Source organism: Salmo salar, chromosome 07 (genome assembly GCF_965601325.2).
Source record: "Salmo salar chromosome 07, fSalSal1, whole genome shotgun sequence".
In the NCBI taxonomy this organism is placed as follows: Eukaryota; Metazoa; Chordata; class Actinopteri; order Salmoniformes; family Salmonidae; genus Salmo; species Salmo salar.
In genome coordinates, this window is record NC_138297.1 from 68,697,333 (window position 1) to 68,715,294 (window position 17,962).

The following is a 17,962-nucleotide window of genomic DNA, read 5'->3' on the forward strand; positions in this document are numbered from 1 at the left end:
ACCCCTCACCCCTCACCCCACACCCCACACTCCTCACCCCACCCCCACACCCCACACCCCTCACCCCTCACCCCACACCCCTCCCCCCACCCCTCACCCCACACCCCTCCCCACCCCACACCCCTCACCCCACACCTAATGTGTGTCAAGGCTGAATAAAATGCTAAAATGCCACACGCCTATAAACAGCCAAGGCACCCACCTCACCCCGTCACCAGTGTGTGTGTACGTACGTATGTGTGTGTATGTACGTATGTGTGTGTATGTACGTGTGTGTGTATGTGTGTGTGTGCGTGTGTGCATGCGTGTGTATATGTGTGCGTGTGTGCGTGCGTGTGTGTGCATGTGTATAGGTGTGTGTGTGTGTGTGTGTATGTACATATGTGTGTGTGTATGTACGTGTGTGTGTGTGTGTGTGTGTGTGTGTGTGTGTGTGTGTGTGTGTGTGTGTGTGTGTGTGTGTGTGTGTGTGTGTGTGTGTGTGTGTGTGTGTGTGTGCATTCGTGCGTTCGTGCGTGTGTGTGTGTGTGTGCATGCGTTCGTGCATGTGTGTGTGTGTGAGTGTATGTACATATGTGTGTGTTTATGTACGTGTGTGTGTGTGTGTGTGTGTGTGTGTGCATTCGTGCGTTCGTGCGTGTGTGTGTGTGTGTGCATGCGTTCGTGCGTGTGTGTGTGTGTGAGTGTGTTTGACACTTGCCAATGCGCCCTCTCACCCCTCTACCATTGTAATCCAGACAGGGCAGAATAAAAAGCAGAGCATGTGTAGCAGCTGTGATCCTGTCCCTGTGAGACCTGGGGAAAAGAATGTCTCTGTTACGCACCACAGGACCAGAAAGAAGCTACCTAGCAGAGGATAAAGCTGCTGGAGCTTTGGGGCTTAATTGAATGGAGTGAATCATTTACTTTACAATGTACCGAGGCTGTGTCACAAATGGCACCCTATTCCCTGTTTAGTAGAAGCAGGAATGTAGTCTCTCTCAGAATCAATGATTTAAGGCTTTAAGGCACACTTGAATTTCACACCGCATGCACTACTGAAGGTTGACAATAAAACCCATGTCCGTGATTAGATCAGTGTGTGTGTGTCCGTGCCTGTTTACGTGTTTGCAGGGTGTTATCTTAGGCACGTAAGTGATACTCCATCTACAGACAAGAAAACTGGACAGGATATGCCTTCCAGCACCCCGCTCAGCTCTGAGGCTCTGAGGCTCTGGGGCTGGAATAGATGGGCCCTGCATTTAGTATTGATTTCTGTCTCCTCTGCACCCTTGGACTAAATTGTATCCTTCTCCTCAATGTTTTTATTAATGCATGATGTGATCTCAGCGCTGGATAAACCTTCCCTGATAGACCATGTTCAGCCTGCTCTAAAATGAGGTAATCTCAACACAGCTCCGGCAGTGACCTTTTTGCACTCCCAGAAGACTCATGGATGAAATCATTTCCTGTGTGAGGGGCCATTTTATTTTCTGTAGTTCTGCTGTAGCGGTGTGTGAGCTGCTGGGATTTGTGGATGGTGTTGCAACATGTGCTCAAAAATCAGTGTTGAGAAAATAACAGGAACATAATGTTCCATCTACACAGGGTGTGTTCTGTGTTATTTACACATAATAGCTGTGAGGTCAGGAAACAGAGTAGAATGATAATTGGATACAGGAGACCCGTCTCCCAAACGGCTGACCAGGCGGGTACAGGAGACCCATCTCCCAAACGGCTGACCAGACGGGTACAGGAAACCCATCTCCCAAACGGCTGACCAGGCGGGTACAGGAAACCCATCTCCCAAACGGCTGACCAGGCGGGTACAGGAGTCCCATCTCCCAAACGGCTGACCAGGCGGGTACAGGAGACCCCTCTCCCAAATGGCTGACCAGGCGGGTACAGGAGTCCCGTCTCCAAAACGGCTGACCTGGCGGGTACAGGAGTCCCCTCTCCCAAACGGCTGACCAGACGGGTACAGGAGTCCCGTCTCCCAAACGGCTGACCTGGCGGGTACAGGAGTCCCCTCTCCCAAACGGCTGACCAGACGGATACAGGAGACCCATCTCCCAAACGGCTGACCAGACGGGAACAGGAGTCCCATCTCCCAAACGGCTGACCAGGCAGGTACAGGAGACCCATCTCCCAAACGGCTGACCTGGCGGGTACAGGAGACCCATCTCCCAAACGGCTGACCAGGCAGGTACAGGAGACCCATCTCCCAAACGGCTGACCTGGCGGGTACAGGAGTCCCATCTCCCAAACGGCTGACCAGGCAGGTACAGGAGACCCATCTCCCAAACGGCTGACCTGGCGGGTACAGGAGTCCCCTCTCCCAAACGGCTGACCAGACGGGAACAGGAGTCCCATCTCCCAAACGGCTGACCAGGCGGGTACAGGAGACCCATCTCCCAAACGGCTGACCTGGTGGGTACAGGAGACCCATCTCCCAAACGGCTGACCTGGTGGGTACAGGAGTCCCCTCTCCCAAATGGCTGACCAGACGGATACAGGAGACCCGTCTCCCTATTTGCTGTGTGGTTTCACACATCGAAGTGTATCTGTTCCCTAAGCATTAGATTGATTACAACTGAAGACTGGAGCTCTCACATAGAGTATGTTGAGTGATTGAATACGGAGGCAATTGCTCTTCCTCTAAACAAATGTCTTGGTGTTTAGAAGTCTGTTGCACAAGCCCGTTGGTTGAGGTATAAAGCTTCATCATTCTATCACTTCAAGAACCCAGAGTAAAATGGTGAAGAGAAGCAGGAGATATATCAGAACAAAAGAATTGTGAGTTCCTGGAGAAGCTACGTGCTGCGGTTACCCTCCCTGCATGGAAATGCAAATTGGAAACGTATATACCGTGGCGGTGTCTTTTTCTGTAATATCATTTTTGTTGCCTGCTTGACATTTTCGTCCCATTTGCATAACCGGCTACATCTACATTTGATACGGTCTCATCAGCTTCATACTTTCTGAGGCTGCTGATACATAGTATTAAAACTGGCTTTTTTGTCATTGAATTTAAACATTCTCCTCTAGACTGAGTCTGTCTTAATGTGTTTCTATTTCAACGTTCTCCTCCAGACTGAGTCTGTCTTAATGTGTTTCTATTTCAACGTTCTCCTCCAGACTGAGTCTGTCTTAATGTGTTTCTATTTCAACGTTCTCCTCCAGACTGAGTCTGTCTTAATGTGTTTCTATTTCAACGTTCTCCTCCAGACTGAGTCTGTCTTAATGTGTTTCTATTTCAACGTTCTCCTCCAGACTGAGTCTGTCTTAATGTGTTTCTATTTCAACGTTCTCCTCCAGACTGAGTCTGTCTTAATGTGTTTCTATTTCAACGTTCTCCTCCAGACTGAGTCTGTCTTAATGTGTTTCTATTTCAACGTTCTCCTCCAGACTGAGTCTGTCTTAATGTGTTTCTATTTCAACGTTCTCCTCCAGACTGAGTCTGTCTTAATGTGTTTCTATTTCAACGTTCTCCTCTAGACTGAGTCTGTCTTAATGTGTTTCTATTTCAACGTTCTCCTCCAGACTGAGCGTCGTGTCTATCAACGCCCCTGCTGGTCTGTCTAGTGTTCACAACGTTCTCCTCCAGACTGAGTCTGTCTTAATGTGCTCACGCTCCTCCGCTGAGTCTGTCCAAGCGTTCTCCGCTCCTCAGACTGAGTCTGTCTTAATGTGTTTCTATTTCAACGTTCTCCTCCAGACTGAGTCTGTCTTAATGTGTTTCTATTTCAACGTTCTCCTCCAGACTGAGTCTGTCTTAATGTGTTTCTATTTCAACGTTCTCCTCTAGACTGAGTCTGTCTTAGGCTGTATCAAAGAGATTACTGCTGGACTACATTACCCAAAGACTGTATCAATCAGATTACTGCTGGACTACATTACCCAAAGACTGTATCAGTCAGATTACTGCTGGACTACATTACCCAAAGGCTGTATCAATCAGATTACTGCTGGACTACATTACCCAAAGACTGTATCAGTCAGATACTGCTGGACTACATTACCCAAAGACTGTATCAGTCAGATTACTGCTGGACTCATTACCCGAAGACTGCTCGAACGCTGGCACATCCCAGACTTACGTCGCGTGGACTACATTACCCAAAGACTTTATCAGTCAGATTACTGCTGGACTACATTACCCAAAGACTGTATCAGTCAGATTACTGCTGGACTACAGCATCCAAAGACTGCATCAATCAGATTACTGCTGGATTACAGCACCCAAAGACTGTTTCAGTCAGATTACTGCTGGACTACAGCATCCAAAGGGTACTTTAAACTTCTGAATTTAGTAAGAGGTGACCATGTCTTATTGCATTTTTTGTACTCACATCAGATGTGTGAGGACAATAATATACACTCTTTTATTCACAGTTCTTCTTCTTCTTCTTATCCTCCAGGCTGCTGAATCTTTCTCTGAGCTCAGATTTGGTCCCAGATCAAGATGTCATCGATGTCATCATCCACGTGGGACGGAACCCGCATGGAAGACACTTAGCCTGGAGGTACTTCAGGGAGAAATGGGACATCTTGAATTCACGGTAAGAGATTCAAGGCCTCAGAGACTGTAATATGTGCGACTTGTGTACTAACGTTCCTGTGTTGCCATAGTGATGTATTATAGTGTTCCTGTGTTTTCCGTAGTGTGATTTGTGTACTAATGTTCCTGTGTTTCCGTAGTGATGTATTATAGTGTTTCTGTGTTTCCATAGTGATGTATTATAGTGTTCCTGTGTTTCCATAGTGATGTATTATAGTGCTCCTGTGTTTCCATAGTGATGTATTATAGTGTTCCTGCGTTTCCATAGTGATGTATTATAGTGTTCTTGTGTTTCCATAGTGATGTGTTATAGTGTTCCTGTGTTTCCATAGTAATGTATTATAGTGTCCCTGCATTTCCATAGTAATGTATTATAGTGTCCCTGCATTTCCATAGTGATGTATTATAGTGTTCCTGTGTTTCCATGGTGATGTGTTATAGTGTTCCTGTGTTTCCATAGTGATGTATTATAGTGTTCCTGTGCTGCCATAGTATGTATGTCATATATATTTTACAGTAAATTATTTCTACTTATATGTCATATATGTTTGAATAATTCAGTGCTTATTTTGCCTTCTGGTTAATCTATTTAACCATTTGTTACCAAATTCATATACAGTACTGTGCTTGTGGATTTTGTAGAGTATCAGTACATTTATTGTGTTGTGGTTTCAGACGATACATGCTTGATGCAAACTAGATTCCAGATACTGTAGAAGTGAATGAAAATTATGTTTTTGATTGTTGATCTTCCCCAGAGCTCTTTGGAACGGTGTTCAGCAAAGCCTGAATAGAACAACCGTGTTTGTAAAAGCCTTTCTTCACAACACTCTGCTCTCCATGTTTAGGTACGGGGAGGCCTTATTCATGAATTCTAAGCTAATCAGTGGGGTGACTGAATTCCTGAACACAGAGACAGAGCTGAATGAGGTAAGTTTATTTAAGGTTCACTCAGGTATCCCAGTCTTCAGTAACAAACTGCAGATGGCTTATTGTATGATATGTTACATTTAAGTACATTGTAAATGACACTATTAAAAATGTGAAAGAAATCTAAATATATGCCAACTTGGGGATTTTGTCATTTTAAAAAGCAGTATGATTATTACAGGTATTTAACATTTGCTAATCCGTCCTGCTCTGTTAAATTGTCTTAACATTGATTTGATGGAGACAGTCTGGTACAGAGTCTACATTAAATTCCAACGTTTTCTAAAAGCATACCTTTATTTCTCACCCCAAAGTAATAGTCTTTTTTGAAGTAATAGTGTTTTTCTCACTGATCAGGGGGCATCAGTACCAGTCCAGTAATCCCACTGACAGAACCATAGAGAAGAGACCTAAACCTTAAAGGGATGCTTATACTGTACGAGTTTCTTGTTATTTGTTCTCTGCAGTCGCTAATTGGCTAAAAAGCTTTTCTGAAGTTCTGAACTTCAAAGAATCTTCCTGTTTGTTTTTGTGTCTGGGAGTAATTCAAAACACCGTCTGCATATTACAGCTTATGGATACAGTAGGCCTATATATGAGCCCAAAACTGAAAAAAAACATGAATTAAAATAATGATTGTGCTGTTATACAATACATAGCCTACTGCATATTACACACGGCAGAATTTTTTTTTGTTTTTAAGTTATCTTTGGTACATAATTGATCTCGCCTATATTAAGCACATTTAGAGTTTGCCTATAATTATAGTGGATTTGTATTTGATTTTGAATAGCCTAGTAATAGGTAATTTTTTATATTTTCATAAGTAATGGGCTGACACATTACCTTTTAGCTACAGAATATCTCACCAATGTGCGTTTCCATCTCCTCCTCTCTCTTCTTCATTCCTTTCTCCAGCACGCAAAGAGACGGGCTGTCAACAGTTTAATGAAATATGTTTTGTTGTGAAGACATATTACTGTCGATGTTCCCGAACAGATTTCACTTGGTTTCTCAAATTAAGCTCTGAGTAGCTGCAGGAACAGGGTTGGAGAGACCATGGCATACAGAGTACTGGGTAGATGCAGGAACAGGGTAGGACAGTCCACGGCATACAGAGTACTGGGTAGATGCTGGAGAGACCATGGCATACAGAGTACTGGGTAGCTGCAGGAACAGGGCTGGAGAGACCATGGCATACAGAGTACTGAGTAGATGCAGGAACAGGGTAGGGGAGACCATGGCATACAGAGTACTGAGTAGATGCAGGAACAGGGTAGAAGAGACCATGGCATACAGAGTACTGAGTAGATGCAGGAACAGGGTTGGAGAGACCATGGCATACAGAGTACTGGGTAGATGCAGGAACAGGGTTGGAGAGACCATGGTATACAGAGGACTGGGTAGCTGCAGGAACAGGGTTGGAGAGACCATGGCATACAGAGTACTGGGTAGGTGCAGGAACAGGGTAGGAGAGTCCACGGCATATAGAGCACTGGGTAGCTGCAGGAACAGGGTAGGATAAACCACGGTATACAGAGTACTGGGTAGCTGCAGGAACAGGGCTGGAGAGACCATGGCATACAGAGTACTGAGTAGATGCAGGAACAGGGTAGGAGAGACCATGGCATACAGAGGACTGGGTAGATGCAGGAACAGGGTAGGAGAGTCCACGGCATACAGAGGACTGGGTAGACGCAGGAACAGGGTAGGAGAGACCACGGCATACAGAGGACTGGGTAGACGCAGGAACAGGGTTGGAGAGACCATGGCATACAGAGGACTGGGTAGATGCAGGAACAGGGTAGGAGGGTCCACGGCATACAGAGTACTGGGTAGATGCAGGAACAGGGCTGGAGAGACCATGGCATACAGAGGACTGGGTAGATGCAGGAACAGGGTAGTAGCGTCCACGGCATACAGAGCACTGGGTAGCTGCAGGAACAGGGCTGGAGAGACCATGGCATACAGAGTACTGGGTAGATGGAGGAACAGGGTAGGAGGGTCCACAGCATACAGAGTACTGGGTAGCTGCAGGAACAGGGTAGGAGAGTCCACGGCATACAGAGTACTGGGTAGATGCAGGAACAGAGTTTGAGAGCCCATTTTTTCTCTTTCCCCTGTTCCTGTTCCATTTGATAATGGGCCATTCTAAGTCTAAACTAATTTTACATATTAGTAAAGACAAGATTAAATTGAGAATAGTCTGATGGTTGAAAATACAGTGCATTTGGGAAAGTATTCAGACCCCTTGAATTTTTCCACATTGTTGTGTTACAGACTTATTTTTAAATGTATTTAATGTTTTTTTCCCGTCAAGCTACACACAATGCCCCATAATGACAAAGCAAAAACAGGTTTGTAGAATTATTTACAAAAAATAAGTATTCAGACCCTTTACTCAGTACTTTGATGAAGCACCTTTGGCAGCAATTACAGCCTCGAGTCTTCTTGGGTATGACGCTACAAGCTTGGCACACCTGTATTTGGGGAGTTTCTCCCATTCTTCTCTGCAGATCCTACAAAGCTCTGTCAGGTTGGATGGGTAGCGTCACTGCACAGCTATTTTCAGGTCTCTCCAGAGATGTTTGATTGGGTTCAAGTCCGGGATCTGGCTGGGCCACTAAAGGACATTCAGAAACTTGGCCTGAAGCCACTCCTGCATTGTCTTGACTATGTGCTTAGGGTCGTTGTCCTGTTGGAAGGTCAACCTTCGCCCCAGTCTGAGGTCATGAGCGCTCTGGAGCAGGTTTTCATCAAGGATCTCTTTGTACTTTGCTCCGTTCATCTTTCCCTAGATCCTGACTAGTCTCCTAGTCCCTACCGCTGAAAAACATCCCCACAGCATGATGCTGCCACCACATGCACTGTCAGAACATGATGCTGCCACCACCATGCTTCACCGTAGGGATGGTGCCAGGTTTCCTCCAGACGTGACACTTGGCATTCAGGCCAAAGAGTTCAATCTCGGTTTCATCAGACCAGAAAATCTTGTTTCTCATGGTCTGAGAGTCTTTAGGTGCCTTTTGGCAAACTCCAAGCAGGCTGTCATGTACCTTTTACTGAGGAGTGGCTTCCATTTGGCCACTACCATAAAGGCCTGATTGGTGGTTCTGCATTTAAGAATGAAGGAGAAATGTTCTGGTACACTTCCCCAGATCTTTCCTACAACACAATCCTGTCTCGGAGCTCTACGGACAATTCCTTCGACCTCATGTCTTGATTTTTGCTCTGACATGCACTGTCAACTGTGGGACCTTATAAAGACAGGTGTGTGCTTTTCCAAATCATGTCCAATAAATTTAGTTGACCACAGATGGTGTAGAAATATCTGAAGGTTGACCAATTTCTAGTCTCATAAAAAAGGGTATGAATACTTATGTAAATAAGTAAAATTTCAATAAACCTGTTTTCGCTTTTTCATTATGGGGTATTGTGTGTAGATTGATGAGAGAAAATAAATGATTGTATCAATTTTAGAATAAGGCTGTAACGTAACAAAATGTGGAAAAAGTCATGGTGTCTGAACACTTATTTTTTTTTATTTAACCTTTATTTAACTAGGCAAGTCAGTTAAGAACAAATTCTTATTTACAATGACGGCCTAGGAACAGTGGGTTAACTGCCGTGTTCTGCCTGAATGCACTGTATGATCACTTGATGAGAATGACGAGAGGCAAGGAAAAGAGCGCAAGGTTCTTTGGCGACTTTTTCAAATCATCGATAGCCAATAGTAACATCATGCAGCCCATAAATGTGTTAATTTCTAACACATTCTAAGGTTTGTATTGTTCACAACTAAAGTTATAAAATAACTCTAAATCTAGCATATAGGACCTGTTTCAAATGAACACTTCTACGCTCAACATCATGTGCACAATCTCGCTCCAGAATGTGAAAAATATATTTTCTATTTTATTCAGCTAAGTTCAATTATATTCTTCTTACTATAAAATCATATAATAATGTCTCCTGAATGAACAAGCCTACAGTCTATATCATGGTGAATAGCCAGATAATATACAGTATCTAGTCAGCTGAATGAACAAGTGTACAGTCTATATCATAGCCAGATAACATACAGTATCTAGTCAGCTGAATGAACAAGTCTACAGTCTATATCATAACCAGATAACAAACAGTATCTAGTCAGCTGAATGAACAAGTCTACAGTCTATATCATAACCAGATAACATACAGTATCTAGTCAGCTGAATGAACAAGTCTACAGTCTATATCATAACCAGATAACAAACAGTATCTAGTCAGCTGAATGAACAAGTCTACAGTCTATATCATGGTGCATAGCCAGATAACATACAGTAGGTCAACTCATATTCTGTTCTTCTGAAATACAGTTTCTTCATACCAAAATGTTTCTTTAAGACCTGTTTAAAATAATGGATTTATTGTGATGTATATTCAGTTGATTTATTAGACTTTTTTAAATGTAGATGTTCCTAAGGTCTGCATCAACTGCTTGTGTGCTGCTTGTATAGGAGATAGAGATGCTGAACGGTTGATGTTAATGAGCCGTCCGTTTCCGTGAGACAGTAACCGGCTGACAACATTTCATGACCGCCACCGCCCTCTCTGGACCAGAGATATTCTGTCTTCTTCCTTAAACATTATTTTATTCTCTAATGACCACAAGAGTCTCTGTTATCTTCCAATGTAATAATTCACAGCAAATGACATGTTTGTCTATTCAGCTTGGCTCAGATTCACACGTAGGAAATCTATTCCTTTATTTACATTTTATTTACCTTTCTTTTCTCCAACTGGTAGTTAGAGTCTTGTCCCATCGCTCCAATTCCTGTACGGACTAGGGAGAAGCGAAGGTCGAGAGCCACGCGTCCTCCAAAACACAGCCCTGATAAGCCGCTTGTTGACACACTGCGCTGCTAAACCCAGAAGCCAGCCGCACCAATGTGTGGGAGGAAACATCATACACCTGGCGACCATGTCAGCATGCATGCAACCCAGCCCGCCACAGAACGCGATGGGACAAGGACATCCCGACCACCCAAACCCTCCCCTTACCCGGACAACGCTGGGCCAATTCTCTGCCGCCTCATTGGTCTCCCAGTCGCGGCTGGCTGCGACACAGCCTGGGATCGAACCCGTGTCTATAGTGACGCCTCTAGCACACTGCAATGTGATGCTTTAGACCTCTGCGCCACTCGGGAGGTGAAGATCTATTCCTTTTTTCCATGTTTTTGATTGAAGCACTTCTCAGTAGTTGGTATTCAGACTTACCATATGCAGGTGCTTAACTGACTTTGCAGGTGTGGCTCCCTTGCGGGCACTGAATACATTTAATTCAACAGCTGAAAATCCTCTCATATGCTGGCCAAAATATTTTCTCATGAAGTTGTCATTCAGTAGGGATTTCAGTACATTTATCTGGTGCTATCTCTTTAAATACTGTGCTCTTTTAATTAGAATGTTCTTGACAGAATATATATATATATGAAGAGAACAGGTTCAGAATAGGGATGGAAGAATACCATCTACTGTGAATACACACATGTTCCTCTCCTTTCCAGCACCAATTGGTAAATGTATAAATAATCAGATGTTGTAGATTATTTAGGGTTAGGAAAGTATAAATGAATCAAACATAAACAGGGTTGGAGAGCCTTTACGCATAAAATACATTGGTCAATCTAAAAACTACAGGAAAGTGAACAATAGGAGTTGAACAGTAGTCTATAAATCTACCCTCAGTAATCATGGAACTGGTATGCCAGGCTCCAGGTTTAACCTGCTGTTGTTCACTTCCATAATGATTCAAATAGGCTACATGTCCCAAATTATTGGACAACTTGTAATCCGTTTAATGTGATCCACTATTGCTAGTGACCCTCAGGAACAACCACACTGACGTGACAGAATAAAGAGAGGTCAATTAACGATGATGTCATGATGGAATGATATAACGTGTAGGCTACAGAATACAGAATAAAGAGAGGTCAATTAACAATGATTTCATGATGGAATGATATAACATGTGGGCTACAGAATACAGAATAAAGAGAGGTCAATTAACAATGATGTCATGATGGAATGATATAACATGTGGGCTACAGAATAAAGTGGCTGGGTTTTTTTCTCACTTGGAACCGACAGGTTGTTCGACCTTATTCATCGTTTTCCTTGCGTTTAAAGATGGTGGAATTATGAGGGAATTAAGTCAAGGTCAGAATACGGCGTATCTGAAGACACACCTCCAGCACATCTTAGTTTCTTTCCTCTCCAGCCCAAACGTGTACCTTTCCCCCAATGCATAAATTCAAGGTCAGAATACACGCAGAGAGAAAAGGAAATAAAGTTAAATTTACGTGCCCGTAACTCTGGTGTGAATTCTTCCCCCCTACAGCTTTGTTTTATATGAAGATGGGTCTAACGTTTGAGTTATTGCCCTGTGCCAGAAGGCACTTTAAACCTGTCTAGAGTACCTAGACACTAGATACACACAGTATCCTTTCCAACAGGTATGCTTGATGATTGTTGCCTGGATTACCCTCATGTACCTGACTCTGTGTCTGTCTGTTACCTTCTTCAGCTGAAGGAGTTTATCCAGATCAGTGGAGGTGGAGCGGGGCCAGCGTTGGCCCGGGCCGTGGAGATCGTGGAGGCCAACGTGAGATGGCACAGTCTCTACGAACGCCAGATCTTCCAGTGGCTAAGGAAGTCTCCCAACGGTTAACACACAGCCAACAGGGTTCAGCCCAAGCATGGTATCTCTCTGAAACTATTACAGACCCAACAACATCGGGCGGAGAAAAACAATATGAGAAAAAAACTGTTTCAACATGAATATGTTAATATGAATTGCAAAATAAGACATTTACCCACCTCCCCCCAAAAACTTGATGAGAGAGTCACTGGCAAACCGGAGAGAGAGGGAACAGTGAAGACGGACGATGTGATTGGCTCAGATGACCTCATTCTGACCGACCATCGAAGGTGGATGTGATTAGGTATAAATATTGCATGGTGGCATTCATCTCCAGTGACAGTTTTCTTTTTCAACGCATGGTTTTCACCCCTCCTCTGATTGGTTTTCCACTAAGCTGACCCATGTGACCTTTTCAATGACCTTTGAACCTCCAGTCAACTCTTAGTAGCCTATGAGGAGAAAGACAAACGAGCTACAAGAGGCACAGGAAGAGGACCGGGCGGCAATATGATACAACTGTGACAAGCACAAGTATTATAATTTTTTTCAATGATGACAATCATTATTTTGATTGGGACAAAAGCAAATAAGAATTATAACGTAATAAAATAATATGTGTACCTAAATGGTTTGGACCTTAACCTTCTCTTTTGAGCCATACTGAGGTGGACTTTGTGACGTCTGGAACATTTAGACGGGGGACCTGGCGGCTAAAGTGATGTTCATTGTTGTGCTTGATGTGTTCCATAATAACTTATCCTCCTTCCTCATCCAACAGGGTTTCCCTAAATGACATTAAGCCAGGGGGACTCTGCAGAACCCAGGAGGCAGGTTGGGAGCAGGAACAAGGTGACTCCCCATAACCCGAAGGAGTCACTATTGATTATTGATCGATTATCGTTAAGAACATCATTTATATTTGCTAATTGCACTGGAGTGTCCTTGGATTATACCGTCTTGGTGTTTGAGTGAAGATAAAACTGTTGTGAGTCGCGGTTGATATTTAGTGTGTAAATGGTCCACGTTGCTGATGGACTGAGAGCCAGTGGACACAGCCTGTGTGAGCCATGGTGTAGTAATGATGACATGTAGAAACTTACGTTGTTATGGTCAAACGCCATGCTTTGGTTTTCATGTGCCGCTAATTACTTCATAAAAAGTTTCACTCAGAAACCGTGTTTAAGCAAACGCAGAGGAAATATGCACCAATATTCCTGACAGATATTACTAGTTTTGTTGCTACCCTGCAAAGCCCAGTAAACTTAACAGGCCGATGCTAACAGCTAGCTGGATATACTCTGTGGACTCGTTTCATGAAGAATAGAACATAATAATGAGTTTTTACTGTTGACACTTGGCTGGTAGAGCAAATCCCCATTGGGTTTACTGGGGAGTGCATTGCTCTTATTTTCTGTGTAAAAGTCAGTGCTATTTATATCCTCTTTGGCTAATCCTTGATACTATAGACCTCAAGAAGAAAACAGTTGCAGCCCTTCACCATCTTTTCCTTTCTTGTTGTGTTTTGATGTATTAAAAAAAGCTTTTTTTTCTAATTGAGGGACAATATTGTTCTGTGTTTTGAGCAGAGCAGCAATGGGATTTTAACGCTGACAAATAAATTATTTTGTACAGTAATGCAACGCTGCCTGACTGTGTCTGTCATTATTTGTGAGAGACAGAGAGATCGAGAGACAGAGAGAAAGATACAGAGCGAGAGAGAGACAGAGACAGATAGTTTGTTTTTGCTATGCAGCTGACTCCACTACATTTCCATTTTCTCTTGATGGACCAATTCTCAAGGAACAAAAAGGAAAGTGTGAGGAAAAGTGTTGGTCATTTTACTTGCTGAAGTAAGCCATACAGTATATTTTATAGATCATCAACTAGATTCATAAAGGTATTGATTGTCATACATGATCTACAATCTGCAATGGACAACAGAGCTTCGAGTGGCCTTAAACAGTGGTAAATTAAAGATGAAGATAATATATTTAGATGTATTTTTCATGATTCGTGCAGGTTTATTTGTCATTCAGTACTTGCCTTACTCTGTCACCTTGTAGAATGTATTAGTATAATGCTTTCTCTATGTAATCCAGTATTATTAAGGCATATTTGTTTTCCCAAAATGAAGTCTGTATAATTAATTTAGAAATACAGTGCATTCGGGAAAGTATTCAGACCCCTTTACTTTTTCCACATTTTCTTACGTTACAGCCTTATTCTGAAAATGATTCAAGTAAGGGCTTTTCTCATCAATCTATACACAATACCCCATAAATACACAGCAAAAACTGTTCATTATACATTTTTGCAAATGTATTAAAAATAAAAATGGAAATATAACATTTACATAAGTATTCAGACCCTTTACTCAGTACTTTGTTGAAGCACATTTGGCAGTGATTACAGCCTGGATTCTTCTTGGGTATGACTCTAAAAGCCTGTCACACCTGTATTTGGGGAGTTTCTCCCATTCTTCTCTGCAGATCCTCTCAAGCTCTGTCAGGTTGGATGGGGAGCGTCGCTGCACAGCTATTTTCACTCAAGGACATTCAGAGGCTTGTCCCGAAGCCACTCCTGCATTGTCTTGGCTGTGTGCTTAGGGTCGTTGTCCTGTTGGAAGGTCAACCTTCGCCCCAGTCTGAAGTCTTGAGCGCTTAGGAGCAGGTTTTCATCAAGGATCTCTTTGTACTTTTCTCAGTTCATCTTTCACTCGATCACGACTAGTCTCCAAGTCCCTGCTGCTGAAAATAATCCCCACAGCATGATGCTGCCACCACCATGATTCACCGTAGGGATGGTGCCAGGTTTCCTCAAGACGTGATGCTTGGAATTCAGGTCAAAGAGTTAATCTTGATGTCATTAGACCTGAGAAAATTGTTTCTCATGGTCTGAGAGTCCTTTAGGGGCCTTTTGGCAAACTCTAAGTGGGCTGTCATGTGCCTTTTACTGAGGAGTTGCTTCCGTCTGGCCACTCTACCTTAAATGCCGGATTGGTGGAGTTCTGCAGAGATGGTTGTCCTTCTGGAAGGTTCTCCCATCTCCACAGAGAAACTCTGGAACTCCATCAGAGTGACCATCATGTTCTTGGTCACCTCCCTGACTAAGGCCCTTCTCCCCCGATTGCTCAGTTTGGCCGGACGGCCAGCTCTAGGAAGAGTCTTGGTGGTTCCAAACTTCTTCCATCTAAGAATGGTGGAGGCCGCTGTGTTTTTGGGGACCTTCAATGTTGCAGAAATGTTTTGGTACCCTTCCCCAGATCTGTGCCTCAACACATTCCTGTCTTGGAACTCTACGGACAATTCCTTCGACCTTATGGCTTGGTTTTTGCTCTGGGATGCACTGTCAACTGTGTAACTTATATAGACAGGTGTGTGCCCTTTCCAAATCATGTCCAATCAATAGAATTTACCACAGGTGGACTCCAATCAAGTTGTAGAAACATATCAAGGATGATCAATGGAAACAGGATGTACCTGAGCTCAATTTTGAGTATCATAGCAATTGGTCTGAAGACTTATGTAAAAAGGGTTTTATAAATGCATTTGATTGATTGAAATAATCTCTGGATTAACTATCTAATGTTAGCTAAATGTAGGAATTCATAAATTGGCTACATTTCTTTAAATGGACAATTTTGTGAACTGTCTTGTGTAAGTTTTAAATGGACAAAATACCTGTTAGTAAAGGTGTCTGCTAGAGATGACATGCAGGAGCTTGCAGGGATTTGTAATTTTGCAAGATGTCTACTTTGATGCTAATTAGCATTTTTGAATCTGAGAGATTTACATGTTTATTAAAACACCACACAAAGGTAAGCCTACACAAAACACAGCCCTTATTTGAAGTGTTTCTAAAATCCCCTATGAAGAGAAATTAAGGGTGTAAAAACTATTGGAACCATTTCCCTGTTTGACCACCAGGTTTTGTGGGTATTATGACACCTCCACTGTGGGGCTCTATACCAACTACAGTACTAAGAAGAGCATAGGAAAGGCATGTGTAGGAAAGGCATAAATTCCCTAAGCCGGAATAAGAAGTAAGACTAGAATAGATGCAAACTGGTGTATGTCTGTATAGGTCAAATACCGTGAAATTCATTTTGTTACGTTACAGCCGTATTCTAAAATGGATTAAATAAATAAAAAATCCTCATCAGTCTACACACAGTACCCCATAATGTCAAAGCATAAACACTTTTCTATAATTTTTGGGAAAATGTATGAATTTACAATAAAAGAGAATACCTTATTTACATCAGCAGATGTCACAAAGTGCTATACAGAAAACCAGCCTAAAACCCCAAACAGCAAGCAATGCAGATGTAGAAGCACGGTGGATAGGAAAAACTCCATGGAAACAGGAATTTAGGAAGAAACCTGGGGGTGGCCAGTCCTCTTCTGGCTGTGCTGGGTGGAGATTATAAATCCAACCGTTCATAGATGACCAGCAGGATCAAATAAGAATCACAGTGGTTGTAGAGGGTGCAACAGGTCAGTACCTCAGGAGTAAATGTCAGTTGGCTTTGCCTCAATTCGGCAGTCTGGTCCAGATCATCATGGTATTTGTAGTCCTTTATGATAGCCACATTAGCAGCTAATTAGCATGTCATTTGTCGGGGGTAAATACAGCCTCACAAAATCTAATAATGAATAAAAAAATAGAGTTCAATATTCAAGTTCAATCCATGAAATATTGGAAAGTGTAAAAAAGTGTGCAAAATGGGTTGAACAATAGTCCTATAAATCTACCCTGATTCTCACTAATCATGGCGCCGCATGACAACGGTCCAGTCGTGGTGAACTGTGAGCCAGGCTCCAGGTTTAACCTGCTATGTGTGGTCTGAGTTTCATAGTGATTTAAATAGGCTACATGTCCTAAATTATTGCCCATCGTTAGCCTAATATGATCCAGTAATGCTAGCGACTCTCAGGAACAACAACACTGACGGAGGAAATAAAGGTGAATGAAACGATGCAACATGGAAGCTACAAATGAAGGAAAACGAACACTAAAGTGACGGTTATAAACGTCCGGTATGTGGGTACGACTGACTGTGGCTGCTGATAGTGGCTAATATTTAACATGATACAAATTGTGAAATAAAAACGTAGAAAAAAGCTGTGGGCATATAATGAAACCATTCTAAAGCTCATACATCATCTGGGCAGGTTCAGCCCTACAGGAGCCTACAGCTTCAGTCTCAATTTCATCCACGCAGATGATGAGGCTCACAATTACAATTCTGAATAACGGCACAGCTATTAATAGCCTACTTCACTGTGGAAAAGGGGCCGCAATACATGTCCTGTTGACATGATTTTCAGTTTGCTTCCATATGGCTGGTTTCACATTTGTCTCCAGGGATTATAAGGAAAATGTATCTAAAACAGTTAGTATCTGTATTTACAATCCCCTTCTCTAAACTGATTACTCATTTATACGGATCTTATCAATAGCTCTCATCCTTTTGTAAATTACAGTGGATGGAGAATGTTTTGTTTTTTTACCCCCCTTTTTCGATCTTGTGTCATCGCTGCAACTCCACAACGGGCTCTGGAGACGAAGGTCGAGTCATGAGTCCTCCTAAACATGACCCGCCAAACCGCACTTCTCAACATCCACCTGCTTAACCCGGAAGATAGCCGCACCAATGTGTCAGAGGAAACACCGTTCAACTGATGATGCCATCAGCCTGCAGGTCCCTGGCCAGCCACAAGGAGTCGCTAGAGCGCGATGAGCCAACTAAACCCCCCCCCCCGGCAAAATCCTTCCCTAACCCGGACGATGCTGGGCCAATTGTG

At 43.0% G+C, this 17,962-nt stretch overlaps 1 protein-coding gene across 1 annotated transcript in view; it reads left to right on the forward strand.

Moving 5' to 3' along the window:
• The window catches only part of LOC106595568 (thyrotropin-releasing hormone-degrading ectoenzyme), a 410,422-nt gene extending 396,627 nt beyond the window's left edge, over window positions 1-13,795 (forward strand). Inside the window, 3 exon segments of the mRNA XM_082978004.1 lie at window positions 4,401-4,541; window positions 5,389-5,470; window positions 12,039-13,795. Coding sequence (XP_082834130.1) covers window positions 4,401-4,541; window positions 5,389-5,470; window positions 12,039-12,182 — 367 coding nt within the window. The 3' untranslated portion in view covers window positions 12,183-13,795.
• Window positions 13,796-17,962: the final 4,167 nt, after the last annotated feature.